Consider the following 17,945-nt stretch of genomic DNA (forward strand, 5'->3'; position numbering starts at 1 on the left):
TCCATCTTTGCTCTTTGCTTATCCAGGTTCCTCCTGATGACTCCATCTTTGTTTGTTTGCTTATTCAGGTTCCTCCTGATGACTCCATCTTTGTTTTTTGCTTATTCAGTTTCCTCCTGATGACTCCATCTTTGCTCTTTGCTTATCCAGGTTCCTCCTGATGACTTCATCTTTGTTTATTTGCTTATTCAGGTTCCTCCTGATGACTTCATCTTTGTTTGTTTGCTTATTCAGGTTCCTCCTGATGACTCCATCTTTGCTCTTTGCTTATCCAGGTTCCTCCTGATGACTCCATCTTTGTTTGTTTGCTTATTCAGGTTCCTCCTGATGACTCCATCTTTGTTTTTTGCTTATTCAGTTTCCTCCTGATGACTCCATCTTTGCTCTTTGCTTATTCAGTTTCCTCCTGATGACTCCATCTTTGCTCTTTGCTTATCCAGGTTCCTCCTGATGACTCCATCTTTGCTCTTTGCTCTTTGCTGATCCAGGTTCCTCCTGATGACTTCATCTTTGTTTGTTTGCTTATTCAGGTTCCTCCTGATGACTCCATCTTTGCTCTTTGCTTATCCAGGTTCCTCCTGATGACTCCATCTTTGTTTGTTTGCTTATTCAGGTTCCTCCTGATGACTCCATCTTTGTTTTTTGCTTATTCAGTTTCCTCCTGATGACTCCATCTTTGCTCTTTGCTTATTCAGTTTCCTCCTGATGACTCCATCTTTGCTCTTTGCTTATCCAGGTTCCTCCTGATGACTCCATCTTTGCTCTTTGCTCTTTGCTGATCCAGGTTCCTCCTGATGACTTCATCTTTGTTTTTTGCTTATTCAGTTTCCTCCTGATGACTCCATCTTTGCTCTTTGCTTATTCAGGTTCCTCCTGATGACTCCATCTTTGTTTTTTGCTTATTCAGTTTCCTCCTGATGACTCCATCTTTGCTCTTTGCTTATCCAGGTTCCTCCTGATGACTTCATCTTTGTTTGTTTGCTTATTCAGGTTCCTCCTGATGACTTCATCTTTGTTTGTTTGCTTATTCAGGTTCCTCCTGATGACTCCATCTTTGCTCTTTGCTTATCCAGGTTCCTCCTGATGACTCCATCATTGTTTTTTGCTTATTCAGTTTCCTCCTGATGACTCCATCTTTGCTCTTTGCTTATCCTGATGACTCCATCTTTGCTCTTTGCTCTTTGCTGATCCAGGTTCCTCCTGATGACTTCATCTTTGTTTTTTGCTTATTCAGTTTCCTCCTGATGACTCCATCTTTGCTCTTTGCTTATTCAGGTTCCTCCTGATGACTCCATCTTTGCTCTTTGCTTATTCAGGTTCCTCCTGATGACTCCATCTTTGTTTTTTGCTTATTCAGTTTCCTCCTGATGACTCCATCTTTGCTCTTTGCTTATTCAGGTTCCTCTTGATGACTCCATCTTTGCTCTTTGCTTATTCAGGTTCCTCCTGATGACTTCATCTTTGTTTTTTGCTTATTCAGTTTCCTCCTGATGACTTCATCTTTGTTTTTTGCTTATTCAGTTTCCTCCTGATGACTCCATCTTTGCTCTTTGCTTATTCAGTTTCCTCCTGATGACTCCATCTTTGTTTTTTGCTTATTCAGTTTCCTCCTGATGACTCCATCTTTGCTCTTTGCTTATCCAGGTTCCTCCTGATGACTTCATCTTTGTTTGTTTGCTTATTCAGGTTCCTCCTGACGATTCCAAATGTAGTATTTGGTCCTTCCTTTGATTAATGCAAACGAATGGTTCACCCAGCTTAACGTCCATCAAAAATGAGGGTACGGTGATGCAAAATCCTGTGTGCGAAACACAAGCGGAACAGTTTATAATCAGGCCGGATGTATAATCAAGGCCCATAGAGGTTAAAGGTGAGTGTGCCACCTCCGCACCATTTACTTCGGGACAATAAAATAAACTCGCACGATACACGAAACTTTTTTGCAGGACAATGTCCTTGGTGTGTCTCTCTTTAATGCTCGTCGATTTTACCACCAATCAGCAACACACATGTAGCATCATTTGTATTAAGATATTTACAGTCAACAAAGTGACACATACAGAAATGTAAACTTTGCAAAAGTGTACGCACCTGCTATCTGCAACACAACATTACGGAGTCGTATCTAAAACTTCCAAAATACCGACGCGTTTATAAAAAAACATGGCATTCATATCCCAAAGGTACAATGAGGAGTGTTTGTATTAAGAACCAGCTTAAAATAATTATTTTTTTTTGTCACGAAATTGTTACATATTATAACCTGTAAAGGCATATTGTGATAAAATGTTATATACAAAGTGTACAAAATTAAATTTTTACATTGTAAGTTTGCGTTGTATCTTTTTGAGCCCCCAAACATGGATACCGTAGTAACGTTATATTCGCTATAACACTGCCAGCGCTGTTTTCCGGTGGATGGGACACAAATTTTTTTTTTACACAAAAAGGTAACTTCATTTAGATTTGGAGATCAAAACACTTATTGCCTTAAATACGGTTTTGCGTTTGTTTTTTAAAGAAAACTTTTATTATTGAAAAAATAATAATTGGAAAACGACAAAAAGTACGCAGGTTATGGAAAAAAGGATGTTTTGGGTCAGAGTGTTAATAAATAAGTAAATCCACCGACTCACCTGGCCTTGTGGAGGAGCGCAGTCATTGTAGCGCGTTGCGGCGCATTATTTATTTATTTATTTTCTCTCTCTCTCTCTCTCTCTCTCTCTCTCTCTCTCTCTCTCTCTCTCTACCACCGAGGGACACAATGGCAAACGCACAAAGCACTCTGGACGGAAAAATGGAGCAAAAACAGTCTTCAAAACACCTCCAGCAGTCTCCTTTGGATACAGACGTAATCCACAATCCCGATTAATTACGAAGTTTCAATTCACGACACCGAGGTTTCAAAAAACCGTGGCGAGGACGTTGCGATTTATGGGCGGATGGGAAGACGACATAGCAGAGAGCTCTAGCAAACATGTATCGATCATGCAGACTATTGTTTTACTAAATATGGACTGCTTTTCCACTAAGAACGAGCTCTTCCGGTCTTTTTTTTTTTTAGCAACAACTAATCCCAGAGTGCTGTCCCTGCATCAGCAGTCGAATGGCGGACGAGTCTCATCACCCAGCAACTAATGGGAAGCGTCTTTGGTTCGGTAGATTTCATTGTTTGGTGGTGATAAAAACAATTAAACTTGGTTAGTGTAAAAAGCAGTCGATGATAGACTTGAAGTCAATTGCAATTCTGCTCGGCTTGTCGTTCCGCAAGTATCGTTCCATCCTTGTAATTGACCTCAGGCCTGGTCTATGTTATGCAAGACAATAGCTTGTATGATATATATATATAAGCTAATATTTGTGGTTCACAATATTATAGAGTATGATGCGGAAAGATAACCCAAGATAATACCCCTTCTCCGCATTCTTCCTCCAACACCTCCTTAATTATTGTTGGCTATATGTTCAGTTACCAGAGGCTGTCTCTCACCACACTTTACTCGACGATGGCAACTACCACCACTTCCTCCATATGGTGTGTTAAGTGCTAGATGAAAATATGTTACGTAAAAATTTGATCAATATGTGTTCCCACTGCTTCCCAATAGTCACGAAAATCAATTATAAATCCTGATTTCAATCAACCTTTCATCTTCGACTGGGAAAATGAAACACGTTCTCATGAATGACCTTAGTGGGTAATCAGTCCAGGTATGTTTCAAAATTTCCATTCTCATACTGGGCTCTGCCCAGCTTTTCATCAGTTTCAAAACAAACAAAAGTGAAATATTTCCGCACATAAAAGCACCAGAGTTTTCCGTCCGCCTTCTATCGCTGCATTGGAGTTCTGCCGAGTTCCGTGTCTGAAAGTCTGAAGCATCGGATGGGCCTTGAGCAGGTCTCGGTGTGTCCATCATGTGAGACGTGCGGTGCTGGGCAACTCCTCGCCATGCCAGGCCAGCACAGAAGGACCCAAAGGTTGGCTTGAGTAGTTTGCCTGGTTCTTGTACATGCCTGGGTACAGTAGTCTGGGGTAATACCTACAACGATAAAAGTGAGGGAGTGGTGGAGGTGGTGGTGATGGCGGTGTGGGTGAAAAGGGGGAGATAGAGAAGGGGTTTTACTTTAAGATCCAGACAATATTTGATGAAATATAATTTGTTTCAATCCTTCCTGGTTGTCATCATTCAGGAATAAGGACCAAAATGACGCCGCAGGATCTTGGCAAAGGGTGGGGATTACGGTGGCTGTTTCATTTAAGCTCTGACAAAAGTGAACCTCAACAACTTTAAATATGTTTAGACACAAAGGACTTCAATATTCCCCACATCTCAAGGGCTGCTTCCCCATACAGAGCCGAGAAGTGCTATGCAACAATTTATTATTTATTTTATTATTATTATTATTTGTATGCCAAGTATAATTACAGGTGTAATTTATCAGAAAGAGTTATCGACTGCTGGAAGAGGACACTGCCAGCAGAGGGCAGCAGAAACCACAACGTATAAGCTCCATGGTCGAGCATGGCCTTGGATCAAGATTCTAAAAGGAAGGATGTCATTTATCTTGGCCGTAAAATATCCATTTATCAACTTTTAATGGACAAAGATCATTGTTTTTATTGTCTGATGGTGAAAACTGACACTGACCTTCATATTGCTTCATTCTTATATTCTCTTTTACTACCGGATCGCTAGTCACCAGCACCTGTCCTGATTGCGTCACATAGCATAAGCTTAAAGACATGGGGTGATGTCTCAAGTCATATCTTCTTTAGACAGTGTGGTACCCATTTATTCTTTCGAAGATCTCAGTCTGTGCCATTTTTTTAGGTCATTTCATCTCGATTCTTAAAGAGATGAACATGTAAAATGGGTCGTGATGGCCGGATGTCTGTCCGTCCGTCCGTTAACTTTTTGATATTTTTTCTACTCCTCCCTTATTACCCCGGCTGATTGTTCTGAAACTTGACACATTAATACAAGACGGTGGCCCGCACAATCACACAGGCTTTGAATGTTTGATATCGGATCATTGGGAGTTCCCAGGTGGGGTTACCTCGTGAAACTTCGGATCCCAACTTGTCACCACAATCGATTGCTCTGAAACCCTTCTACTCATGGTCTTCAGGATCGCTTAGTGTTTCAAGTCTTTCAAAACAACTCAGGGGTTTCCCAGGGGGGTTCCTACAAATCAGCAGAGGTCTGAACTACAACCTCAAGCAATGATTGTCAGCCCACTCAGAGCTATTTATTCTTATACAAACTCTTGAAATAGCGGACTTATACAAACTTAAAAATTAAATAAATCTCGTATCCGAATCCATATTCAGATCTTCACCAAAATCGAATCGATTAGTCCTTGTCACACACACAACCTGTGCACCAAGTTACGTCCAAATCCGTCCGTAACTTTTTGAGATATCCTGCTATGTATCGTTTTTGGCCTTAACTCTCAATGGTGAAGAATCACTGAAAAAATTCTAGTAGCTGAATCCGAATCCGGATCTTCACCAAAGTCTCATCATTTCGTCCGTGTCACATATGCGACATCTCTACCAAATTTCGTCCGAATCTATCCATAAATTTTTGAGATATCTTCTTCACAGGCAGACAAACAAACTAGAAATCGGTCAGAGACCGAGGACTTGCTTGAATGTACTTTTTTATTGACCTTGCGTTTGACCTTTCAAGGTCACTCAAGGTCAAACGTCATGGTGCCAAATGAAATGTCCTATGTGACTTCCTATATGTCAGTAACAGTAAGTGTCTGCATATCTATTCTACTTTTAGAGTTATAGTGGTTTGAAATATATATTTTAATGAAAACTCGACCCCCCTGACCTTTGACCTTTACCGATTTTCAAAACGAAGCATTTTTAAGCATTTTTTCAAGACAGATTTTATTTTGCTTTTTATTTTGTTTATTTTGCTTATTATTTTGTTTTGCTTTTGTTAAGGCATTTGTGTTAAAACAAATATGGTGGCCGAAACACGTGACCGATGACGTCATTATTTGTTTTCTAAACTAATTTATTCCTAGATTATGCTCAAGAAATTTCATCTTGATCAGATGAAGTTTTATACTTGTCGAATTATGACGTCATAATGGAGGCACCTATTACATCATCATTAACATATTTTATTCCCCATTTAGAGTTCTTTACAATGAGCTATGTCTCAATTTTTTCTATTCAGCACTTTCGGAGATATAGAGGTGCAAAGTTTTTGGTTTTTCCAAGATGGCGGCGAACCACATGACCAATGACGTCATCATTATTTGTTTTCGAAACTAATTTATTCCTAGATTATGCTCAAGAAATTTCATCTTGATCGGATGAAATTTTGTACTTGTCGAATTATGATGTCATAATGGAGGCACCTATGACATCATCATTAACATATTTTATTCCCCATGGAGAGTTCTTTACAATGAGCCATGCCTCAATTCTTTCTATTCAGCACTTTCGGAGATATAGAGGTGCAAAGTTTTTCGGTTTTTCCAAGATGGTGGCTGAACCACGTGACCGATGACATCATCATTATTTGTTTTCTAAACTAATTTATTCCTAGATTATGCTCAAGAAATTTCATCTTGATTGGATGAAGTTTTGTACTTGTCAAATTATTGAATTATGACGTCATAATGGAGGCCTTGGGCCTAGAGAGTTAAAAATTGGGCACAGTCTATTCCAGGGCAAGACAAATATGTGTGTAAAGTTTGGCGATTCTACGTGCAACGATGTAGACGTAGTACTGCACACAAACAGACAGACAGACAGACCAACCAACCAATATACTTGCCAGATTTTTTTCCGGCAAGTAACAAACAGACAGGTTGGGGGTGAAAACATAACCTCCATCCACCTTTGGTGGTGGAGGTAAAAACTTGCAGTGTAGTTTCATCACAGGCCTATAAGGTGCAGGAATGTTTGGAATCGGCCTTGTGTGGTCCTACAAGCAGGAATCAAAAAAAACTTGCAGAATAGTTTAATCACAGGCCTATGGGTGCAGCAATGTTTGGAATCGGCCTTGTGCGGGCCTACAAGCAGGATCGATCTTTCACTTGCCTCCTCTAGCTATCGTGACCATCATCTGCTGTCGGAGTAGAAGAATCATCCTGAGCAGATGAGGAAAGATTGTCCTGGCTGGCAAGCCATGAGAGCGCAAGCAGAAAAGGAAAGGCAGGAGAAAGCAAGCAGGGTTAGCAGATCAACAACCAACATGAGCATGATTGCTTGGAAGGAAATAGGTTAGTGCTACCCGACATCAATCAAATGGATAAAAGGATTTAAGAACTGTGAACTGAGAAAGTGCATCAGTAAAATTCCAAAGATTGCATCGGCATGCACTTCCGGAGCTGAGAAAGGTGCAAAAAGGCATGAATGGAAAAGAAGGAAAGGTAACTTCCCTTAGCATTGAATATTTACAATGTGTGGGTTTTAAATGGAAAGTTTCATTGTGTAAGAATTGAATCCTACTAATATCCTATTACCATTTCACAAGTTCTTGGTTGCATCCTCGCGATGCTAAAAGTTGAGATGAAGTGGCAAATTCATTGCAATCGTCTCTGGAAGTATTTTTACAGGTACACATGCACCTGCCAAAATTTGTATTAACTGAACTGGCATTCTGGAACCGCGAGGCAGAAACAACTGGAACCGCGAACCGCGAACTGGAACCGCGAACTGGAACCGCGAGGCAGAAACAACAAACACACGCGGTTCCTTTGCTGTCGCTTGACCGTACGTGCAAAGAAAAATTAAAACTTTCATCGTTCCTTCGGTCTTCGCTCTCGTCCTTCAGGGATATGGAATGTTCAGGTTTTGGGTTGGCCTTCTGAGCCTAGAAAACACTTCCTGCTTTTTTACTACTGGTACAAGAATTCTCTCTAAGGAGGTACCTACCGGTACTGTAATGTCCCCATGTCGATTGAATATATAGCATTAAAAATAAAAAGCAAAGTCCATTAAGAGTTTCCCAGGTTGATGATAAAGTAAAGTGTGTAACCCACAGGGCTCAAAGTGTTTCCGTTAAAAGATACTTTCCTGCTAAATAGGTTATTCCAATTTTATGGTAACAATGGGATGAATCTTTGGTCATCCTTTCTTCTTCATCATTGAGTCTTCATCAAAACACCTTCCTATTCGAACACCTCTTAGTTAAGGACATGAGGAAAGGTTATATGTCTCAAGGCCTACCAAAGCAGAGTGAATAGTTGATGACGTGTTTCGTCAAACTCTCACTGATTATCTTACTATAATTCACCAAATGTCTGTCTGTCCGTCCGTTCCCAAGTACCGCAAAAACGGCTGAACCGATCGCAACGAAATTTTGGGTGGGTAATCCTGGAACCCCTGGAGTAAAATAGGCTAGGTTTTTCTAAAAATAGGTTTTTAAAAACCTAAACCTAAAATAGGTTTTTAATAGGTTTCTAGGTTTCTATTAACCTAATAATAGGTTAATAGGTTTAATAAAATAGGTTTCTAAAAAAACCTAAAATAGGTTTTTAATAGGTTTCTAGGTTTCTATTAACCTAATAATAGGTTAATAGGTTTAATAAAATAGGTTTCTAAAAAAACCTAAAATAGGTTTTTCCATTTTTTTTCCAATTTTCCAATTTTCCCAATTTCCAATTTTCCAGTTTTTCCAAACACGATGGAATTATCTGGAATAATATTTACCGATATGAAGAGTGATGTGGCTTTTATTGAAATTCTACAAATACTGTTTAGATTTTGATGATTTGCGTGTGATATTATTTAACGGATGTTCAGATAAATCGTTTGAAATAAAAAAAAGCTTTCAATTTCTGATATTTTGCCTTTTCATTTGGGCCTCACAATTGAAGCCCCGCCCATAGGGCGGGTACCGTTGCTAGTGATAATGATTTAGAAAAAGTGTCAAACTTCAGGAAATGCCTTTTTGTGATTTTCCACTTATTTACTTCAATGGTTTCCGGCATTTTTTTTCTTGGGGCGGGGTAGAGTGAAGGGGAATTAAAGGGGCTTTTAAATTCGCTACAAATCGACTGTTTGTCTCCGATGAAGACAAATACTCCCGAAACAGTGCCATAGCAGGTGTTGCTAAACAACAAGATCCATGTGAACATTGTACACTTCCCTTTTTGAGAGGTGGTCCATGGTAACGACCTTTGGAGACATCAATGTTAACATCAAGACACAATCTATACATTCAAATGTAGACATTTTACAGATAGTGCTTAAAGAAAATTGCAATGAATTTTGACCAATGGTTAAAAATATCAACATCATCATTGAAGAAAAAGAAGAAGAACCAGAACCACGTTTAAAGGCCATTTTTCCCTGCAAAGCAGGGGTTGGTCCTTTTTCGGGCACCATGGTCCCCTTTTTGAAGCAATGTTTTACAGCCGGATGCCCTTCCTGCCACCAACACTGTTAGTCGCCTCTTGCGACACACTGGGAATTACCAGTGAACTGGTGCTCAATTTGCCGACCTCAGGGGGATGACAGGCTGAGTCAACCACCGTAGCGTTAATTCAGCGATCAACCAGGATTCGAACCCAGGATCCTATGATCCCAAGCCAGCACCCTAACCGCTAAGCCAACACCAGGCTTAACATCGTCATTGAAGACAATCTAAAAATGGATTATCGATACTATAAAATAAATGTCTGTCTGTGTGTCTGTCCGTGTTCTGTTTGTGTGTGTTGCCATTTTTCTCCGAGATGGCCAAACAAATCTTCAAACTTTCTGAGATGTATTAGTGAGTGCCTTGGAGTGTTTTAGGCAAAAATAATTATTTGAAAAAAAAGGTTGGATTTCTTAAAAGTTACTCTGTAGTGCCCAAGCCTTTGTGGCTAAGTGAAAGGTAATAGTAAATTATCCCTGACCTCATTCCTTAATGGGTGTAGGGAAGTGTTTTAGGCCAGAAAAAAACAACAAAATTCGATTTCTTCAAAATGCCAACAGCGGGTCATTGCAACAACAATGGGCAACAACAATCTGCTTGATAGTAGTATTACATGTACAGTATAAAAATATGAGTGAGACAAATGCTTCTGGACACTACAATGGGGAGATGTTGATGAACATGGCGGTGATATGTCCATGAATGTGGCAATGCGGATTTGTCTCTCCACATCGCAATGAGTACACGCTTATTGAAATATCAATGAGGGAATGTTAAATAATGCAGTAATGAGGTGATGTATATTAATGTACCAATACGTTAGATGCCATTGCAGGCCAAATTCTACCTAGAATGTTGATGTTGATGGACTAGTAGTCCGGGCTGGCTCATCTCACATGACTCTGCGTAAGCAGACAGCATGTTCTGTCTGTTGCTTCCTCCACCTACTGACACAAAGATGTTGGTAAAGCACATTGCTTGTTACTCCATTGCTCCCCTGCAGTGGGTAAAAGGGTGGTTAAAATGGTGTGCACAACATGTATCAATGATTGAAAAGCTGGGAGGTTTCCCTATTCTATTTCATTGCGAGGTGGGTGTACTTGGCTAGAATGTCCACTCTGAGTCTGGGAGGTCGGCGGTTTAAACCCCGGGCCAAGCCATGCCAGTCAAAGACTTAAATAAAAATACTGCATGCTGCTTCCTTGCTCGCAACTCAGTATTTAGAAAAGATAGAGCATGGTCAAACAACCATAGGTTGGCAACCATTGCAATGGATTGATGGGTCTAATGGCCTCCCCCGACATTGAAGTTCCTTGCAAGGTGCTGCCAAAACAGCCCTCAATAAAGGCAGGAATTGAGAATTTGGCCAGGTTCCAGTCACGATACCTGCTCGTGCAGCAGGATACGGGGGCTTGCAATCACTTATGTGTCTGTCCGGGCTGTAACTTTTTACCATTTGAGCTTTTGTCATAAATTTTTAACAAAGCTTTATTATGAGAACATGGAGAAAACAAATTAATAATTTGGTCAAAAGGTCAAAGGTCAGCGTAACATAAAATCTTCAATTTTCATGCATTTGACCTGAAATTTTAAGAGGTTGAATATTGGGTCACTAAATTAGTTCACCAATCAAAAGCTAAAAACCGATGGTTTTTTAAGGTCAAAGGTCAAGGTTGCATAAAGTCGTCAATTTTCATCCGATTGATCTGGAACTTTAAGAATTTGCATATTTGGTCACTGAATTGGTTAATCAACCAATAGATAGAAGCTGATCATTTTTTTTTTAAAGATAAAAACGTCAAGGTTGCATAAAATAGTCAATTTTCATCTGATTGGCATGAAATTTTAAGAATTTGCATATTCGGTCACAGAAATGGTTCACCAATCAAAAGCTACACGGCCGATAGATTTTATTTTTACATTAATAGGTCAAAAGGTCAAGGTTGTCTGTGTCTCGATCCTAATTATCTCGATCCAGCACCATCGTCAAGTTGTCTTCTACACTCACCGATGATTGTTTTCATTCTAGCTAACATTCCCCTTTGTGCATTTACAACTTCAGCTATCTACAATTATTGTTGTTTATCAATGGTTGTTGTTTATCAATGGTTGTTGTTTATCAATGGTTGTTAGTTTATGCATCAATCATCTACCTACATTCTTCTGCCCAATTGTGCTATCTGTCTCTCAGTGTCCCTATTTATTCCTTTGACGATCTGTCTGTTTGCACTCTACCTGATAGTCTGTCTCTCTATACTTATTCTGGTTCCTTCTGATGACTCCAGTGTAGTTTCTGGTCTTCCGTTTGATTATGTTTGCACCACATCCTGATGCTGTGTGGATTCTGCTTCCCCGCTGATGGACCTCTGGTAGCTTGTAACTGTTGCTGGGTTTTTGCCTGAGGAAGAAATACTGAAATATATATATCTGGGTTCTTTCCAACATCTTTGTTCCTTTCACATTTTTTCCTACTTTTTCCATATTTCTCTTTATTCAATTTAATTATTGCTTTATTTTTATTTAATCACTTTTACTCTTTATTTATCTTTCCTTATCTATCTGTTGAAGGAAAAGTGAATTCTTGCAGAAATTTTTCTGGAAGGCCCACTTGGCTGCGCTTGGGTGGGTTTGAGGGTAGAGGAGTAGCGGCTGAAACCAAAATCCTATCTGCTTCCTCCTGATGACTCTATCTTTGTGCTTTGGGTTCCTCTTGACGACTCCAGTGTAGTTTCTGGTCTTCCGTTTGATTATGATTATACCACATCCTGATGCTGTGTGGATTCTGCTTCCCCGCTGATGGACCTCTGGTAGCTTGTAACTGTTCCTGCGTTTTTGCCCGAGGAAGAACTGCTGAAATCTATCTATCTGGGTTCTTTCCAACATCTTTGTTCCTTTCACATTTTTTCCTACTTTTTCCACATTTCTCTTTATTCATTGTAATTATTGCTTTATTTTTTTAAAATCACTTTTACTCTTTATTCGTATTTCCTTATCTATCTGTTGAAGGAGAAGTGAATTCTTGCAGAAATTTTTCTGGAAGGCTCACTTGGTTGCGCTTGGATGGGATTGAGGGTAGAGGAGTAGCGGCTGAAACCCAAATCCTATCTGGTTCCACCTGATGACTCCATCTTTGTGCTTTGGGTTCCTCTTGATGACTCCAATGCAGCATCTTACCTATCTCTGCTCTCACCCTCTTGCATCAGCACTTATGTTACATATTGTGGAGTTTCCTATCTTCTTTGGGAAGAGTTGTGCTAGATTTTAAGAATCCACTTGATGAGAATTCACAAGTTACCTGATAAAGAGCCAATAACTTTACCAGACATTGATTTAAGAATTTTGGCGAAAAAGCTATATGAAAGCATTGGGTCCCTACCAACGTGAGCAACTGCGACCCAGTCAGAAGCAGGTGACTGCTGAGGACTGTTACCATCGTGCCACTCCGTCTCAGTCCAGCCATGGGAGAGGCGCCGATGGGAATTTCGCTCATACCACGATCGCAGGTGGTCAATGGTTGAAGGCGGTGTTTGTACTAAGTCTTGACAGCAACCACGTACGACCTGTACCCAATGTAGCAAGACACACCATACTGAGCAGCATCCTTACAACAATAATACTTATCAGGGCAAGCATTCGGTGTGAGATTGCACATTTACTCCTGGATCTCACTCCAAGAGTGAGACATCAAATGCGGAAATTCAGTAAACAGAAACAAATAAGTCACACCTTGCTTTTACGAGATACATCAGTTGTTGTTGAAACTTTAAAAAAATGACCACTAAGGTTACAAATTGAAAATAAAGGTGTGATTTGTGGATTGTCTTTATGCTCGGCTTTGCTTGTTGTGTGGGTTTTGCAATGAAGTGAAGAGGATGGGAGTGCTTCATTTTAATACAGGAATCAAGGCTTATGGAAAAGTGGAATCGAGGGCATAAGGGTGAACAGACATAACGTGCGGCTAATCAGAAACAGCATAATAATGTATGGCTGCATCAAAGGTAATGCAGGTAAAAAGGGAACAGGGTATCAGTGCTATAACAAAACCTGGAGGTAGAAACGGAATGAACCACGTGGTGGTTGTGGCCTGCAAACTTGGTTCTGTATGTAGCTCGAGACAGAGCCAACTAATAGCAAGCCCAAAATAGAGCTGGTAAAACTCTGCAAGGCCACCAAGTTCCATGAGATGAGCAAGAACCAGACCTAAAACTCATCTTCCCGTCCGGAAATGCCAGTGACATGGAGGAGCTCACACCTTCGGATCTCTATGCATGCAAGAGGGCAAAAACAGAAGAACAACTTCCCAGGGATATCCACATCCCGTGACACTTTGAATGAATGCCAATGCACACCTTTATAAGCTGAGGATAGTAGAGTAAGAATTTGGTCTTGCAGAGAATTCTGGGACAGCGTCCAGCTTTGGAGGTGGACTTGGAGATAACTGCCAAAGAAAGGTTAGAGCTTATGTCCAGGCTTACTTCTCCCGGGGGGTGTAGACAATAAATTAGGGAATTGCCAGGCGATCCTTATGTCGGGATAAAGCGAGATTCTGGGTATTTCCTGCATTAAAGGACATGTTCCACGATATGAACCTTTGCTTGTTCTATCTAAGTCAGCCTGCCTGGCACACGGGTGAAGTACTATCTTGCATGCAACGGACTCTTCTGCAAAGTAATACATCAGTTTTCCAGTGATGGAGAGGTCATTGATGTGCAATAAACAGAGCAGGTTTGACCCAGAATGCCAACTTATAGAGGCAATTTTTGGGAGAGAATTCCATTTAAAGCAACCCACTGTTTGCAAATGCATAAGGAATTCCTATTTGTTAGCTTTTCCAGTGTGTTCACAATTCCTTCGTTTCCTTCTCCGCTCCATCTGTCAGGACTAATTATACTGCCTGTTTGCTCCTTGCCAAATCCCTATTCCTTGTTTGCCTGTTTCCCTCTGCTCTATTGTTGAGGTGTTAGCCTCTCACCTCTCTGTCATTCAGCTCTTCCATAAGCCCCAATTTCTAAATAAAATAATTATACAAAATCTGATAGCGAGTCAAGGAGGGGACCCAAGATAACATAATATATAATCCAGAGAGCCAGATATAATCAAATGGATCATGAGAGATATCCAGTTTGATATCCATGATCTCTTCTTTGAGATTTGTGGCATCTATCCATTGTTCACATAGAAGAAGCAGCATGACCAGAGTGATATGGCCTGGATGGAAGCTATAACAATCATCAGAGATCAGAAAGTTGGATTCCAGATGAGTCTTATGGTCCGCTGAAATGATCAATGACATTTACGCTTACAAATGGGAAAATACTGACTGGTCTATATAATGGGTTTGTGTCAATCTTCATTGGTGGACAAGCCGAACAACTAATTAAATCAACAGAACGTTGATTGAGGTACAGTATGCAAACTGCCATATGGGAAGCATGGACAAGCTGACGTTCCAGTCGTTAACCCTTCATTGGAGCAAAAGAGCTCAGTTTCTTCCTGCTTCATACACGCAGTTAACGAACTTTGATCAATGTTAATTTACATCACAAGATTATTTCGAAAAGAGCAAAGAAAAAGCAGAAGACATAGCAGATTAACAGGGGTTGAACATTAAAAGCTCCATATTGTCAGTTGAAGTCACCACAGATTAGGAAAGGAGATCTGGTGTAGAATAGGATGGAGTCAAAGTTGGCTGCGAGCACCTTGTACCTAGGCTTAGGCTTAGGCCTGCAGTTGACAGAATGGTTGGACAATGTTTGGGAGAGGTTGTGCTTATTTTTCCTGTGTAGTTGATTTGTGTGTTCGGGTGTGCACCTTGTATGATCTAACGAATGATTGTTTTATTTAGATATTTATTTATTTAACTATCAATGGACGATACACACGCACTACAGGCCTGTATCAATGTGGCCGTATCGAGGTGAATTGCCCAAAACTACCGATGCAATGGGTGCAGAGCCTGATGGGACCCAGGGCCATGAAATCACCAGGAGATATTCTAACAGAAGAATGAAACTGCTGTTTCTCATAGTCATAAATCAACTTAAAAACAGAAAAAAGCAGAAGAGTTTCATTGGGGAAGGAGATCTGCTCAGGTTTAGATTAGTCAAATAAGCAAAGGCCTGACTTTTTGACCACAGAGTGGTCTTCAACTGGGAATATGATATTCGAATGGAACAAAATGGTTGGATGAGCCTTGTTTGCTTTACCAGCAGAGGGCGGGAGCGACCGGGAATGACTTGAACGTTTAATTGCTGAGAAATCGCTGATGCGAAGTACGATCAAATTATATGACCCAACAATGTGCTACACAAAAAGTAATTAGACAGCAAAAGCAAATGTGTCTTCGATATTAATTGTACCAGCAACTCCATTATTATGCAATTTGCCAAACCGTTAGTCGAGCGACTGATTCGAGATTTGATGAATTTCAAATCGACTCTTTTCAAATAAAATTTCAAATCTATTTGTAGCAACAGTAGAAATATGGTTTCTACGATGATTTTATGTTCGTGATTAATTGCATATAAGCTGTAAATGCTGCAATTTGTGTATAATGACTTTATGTCATACCCCCACATGCAAGTGTTAGTTTTAGAAGAATTTAGAATATCAGTAATACTCCCACCCCCCATCCCCCCCTTAAGAGTCTTGCCGTGTGACAGACAGGCAATATATACATATATATATATATATATATATATATATATATATATATATATATATATATATATATATATATATATACACAGTCACGTGAAAAAGTAAGTACACCCCATGTAAAGTTTTGACTTTTTCAACATATTTCAACATACAGCTATTTGATCTTCATTTCAACAATATTGACAGATAAAGGTGATATAATATAACAAATATCATGAAACATTTACATTTTGTAGTCCATTGTATAATTTAAATAAACATAAATGCAAATTTTGCATGTGGAAAAAGTAATTACACCCTTGGCTCCATTAGGTGGTATTGCCCCCTTTGGCAGAAACAACGTCAAGTAGGTGTTTCTTATAACTGTCTACCAGTCTCTGACATCGACTGGGAGAAATTTTTGCCAACTCCTCCATGCAGAATTATTTCAGCTGTACGATGTTTGAGGGGTTTCTTGCATGCACAGCTCGTTTCAAATCCCCCCACAACATCTCGATGGGATTTAGATCCGGGCTTTGTCTTGACCATTCCAGAACCCTCCATTTCTTTCTTTTCAGCCATTCCTTGGTGGATTTACTGGTACTAGGGCATGCCCGTACTATATATATATATCTAAAATTATATCCCCCCCCTCTATTTACATGAAATGGTTTGGTCCATTCGCAAAGCCAAAGCGAACGGCTTGCGAGTACGGTGACAATCCCCCCCCCCCCTCTATTTACATGAAATGGTTTGGTCCATTCGCAAAGCCAAAGCGAACGGCTTGCGAGTACGGTAGAACCCCCCCTCTATTTACATGAAATGGTTTGGTCCATTCGCAAAGCCAAAGCGAACGGCGAACGGCTAAATCGCCATAGCTCGGTAGCTCGCTGCTCTCTGATTGGTCGAATCGTTTTTTGGACATAGCTCGGTAACTACTTGTCCGATTAATATGAAACCTTGAAAAGGCACATCCTCGGGTCCCCAGCAATATACCTGGCAAGTTTCAAGTATATCGGACCGGTAGTTGTCGAGAAACAGCGGTCGCATACACACAGAGATTACTGGAATTATAGATAGATGTTTAGGGTCATTGTCATGTTGCAAGGTCAACCTTCGGTTGAGCTTCAACTTTCTGACAGATGGTCTCACATTATCATCAAGCAACCTTTTTTTTTTTTTTTGTATACTGAATCGAGGCTCGTGAAAGAGCTGAGACCTGTGCTGAGACCTGTTTCCGGGCAGAGGTACACTCTGGTACAATGAAGAATTCATAGTGGATTCTATGATGGTGAGCTGCCCAGGCCCTGATGCAGCAAAGCTGCCCCAAACAATAATATTTCCACCACCATGCTTTACAGTTGGTATCAGGTTCTTGTGGTCAAATGCTGTCTTTGGTTTTCGCCAAACATGTCTTCTGGTACTGTGGCCAAATAGCTCTACCTTTGACATCTGTTCAGAGCACATTGTTCCAGAAGTGTTGGTCTTTGCCTCCGTGTTCATTGGCAAACTTTAGTCTTGCCCTGATGTTCTTTCTGGACAGCAAAGGTTTCCTCCTGGCACACCTCCCATGTAGATCAAATTTGTGCAGCCTCTTTCTAATGGTAGACTCGTGCACTTTGACATCAACAGTGGCAAGAGCTACCTGTAGGTCCCGTGATGACATTCTGGGGTTCTTAGAGACTTCTTTCAGCATCTTGCGGTCTGCTCTCGGGCTGAACTTGCTGGGGCGGCCTGGCCTGAACAAGTTGGCAGTTGTTTGGAATCTTCTCCACTTGTAGATGATCCTCTGGACAGTCGAATGATTGATTTCTAATTGTTTGGAGATCTTTTTAAATCCCATCCCAGACTCGTAGGCATCTAAAACCTTCTTTCTGAAGGCCTCAGAGAGCTCTTTTGATCTGGGCATGGTGA

At 40.4% G+C, this 17,945-nt stretch overlaps 1 protein-coding gene across 8 annotated transcripts in view; it reads right to left on the minus strand.

Moving 5' to 3' along the window:
* Window positions 1–1,953: 1,953 nt before the first annotated feature.
* The window catches only part of LOC137436716 (FERM domain-containing protein 4A), a 293,806-nt gene continuing 277,814 nt past the window's right edge, over window positions 1,954–17,945 (minus strand). For 7 of the 8 annotated variants that reach the window (XM_068130726.2, XM_068130727.2, XM_068130723.2 and 4 more), the window contains 3 exons: window positions 12,769–12,952; window positions 10,240–10,339; window positions 1,954–4,040 (listed from right to left, as the gene is read on the minus strand). In XM_068130726.2, the coding sequence (XP_067986827.1) occupies window positions 3,914–4,040; window positions 10,240–10,339; window positions 12,769–12,952 (411 nt within the window). In that variant the 3' untranslated portion in view covers window positions 1,954–3,913. The remainder of the gene's footprint in view (window positions 4,041–10,239; window positions 10,340–12,768; window positions 12,953–17,945) is intronic. The other variant, XM_068130724.2, reaches the window with a different exon arrangement.

Source organism: Myxine glutinosa, chromosome 11, assembly GCF_964187855.1.
Source record: "Myxine glutinosa chromosome 11, kmMyxGlut1.1, whole genome shotgun sequence".
Taxonomy (NCBI): Eukaryota; Metazoa; Chordata; class Myxini; order Myxiniformes; family Myxinidae; genus Myxine; species Myxine glutinosa.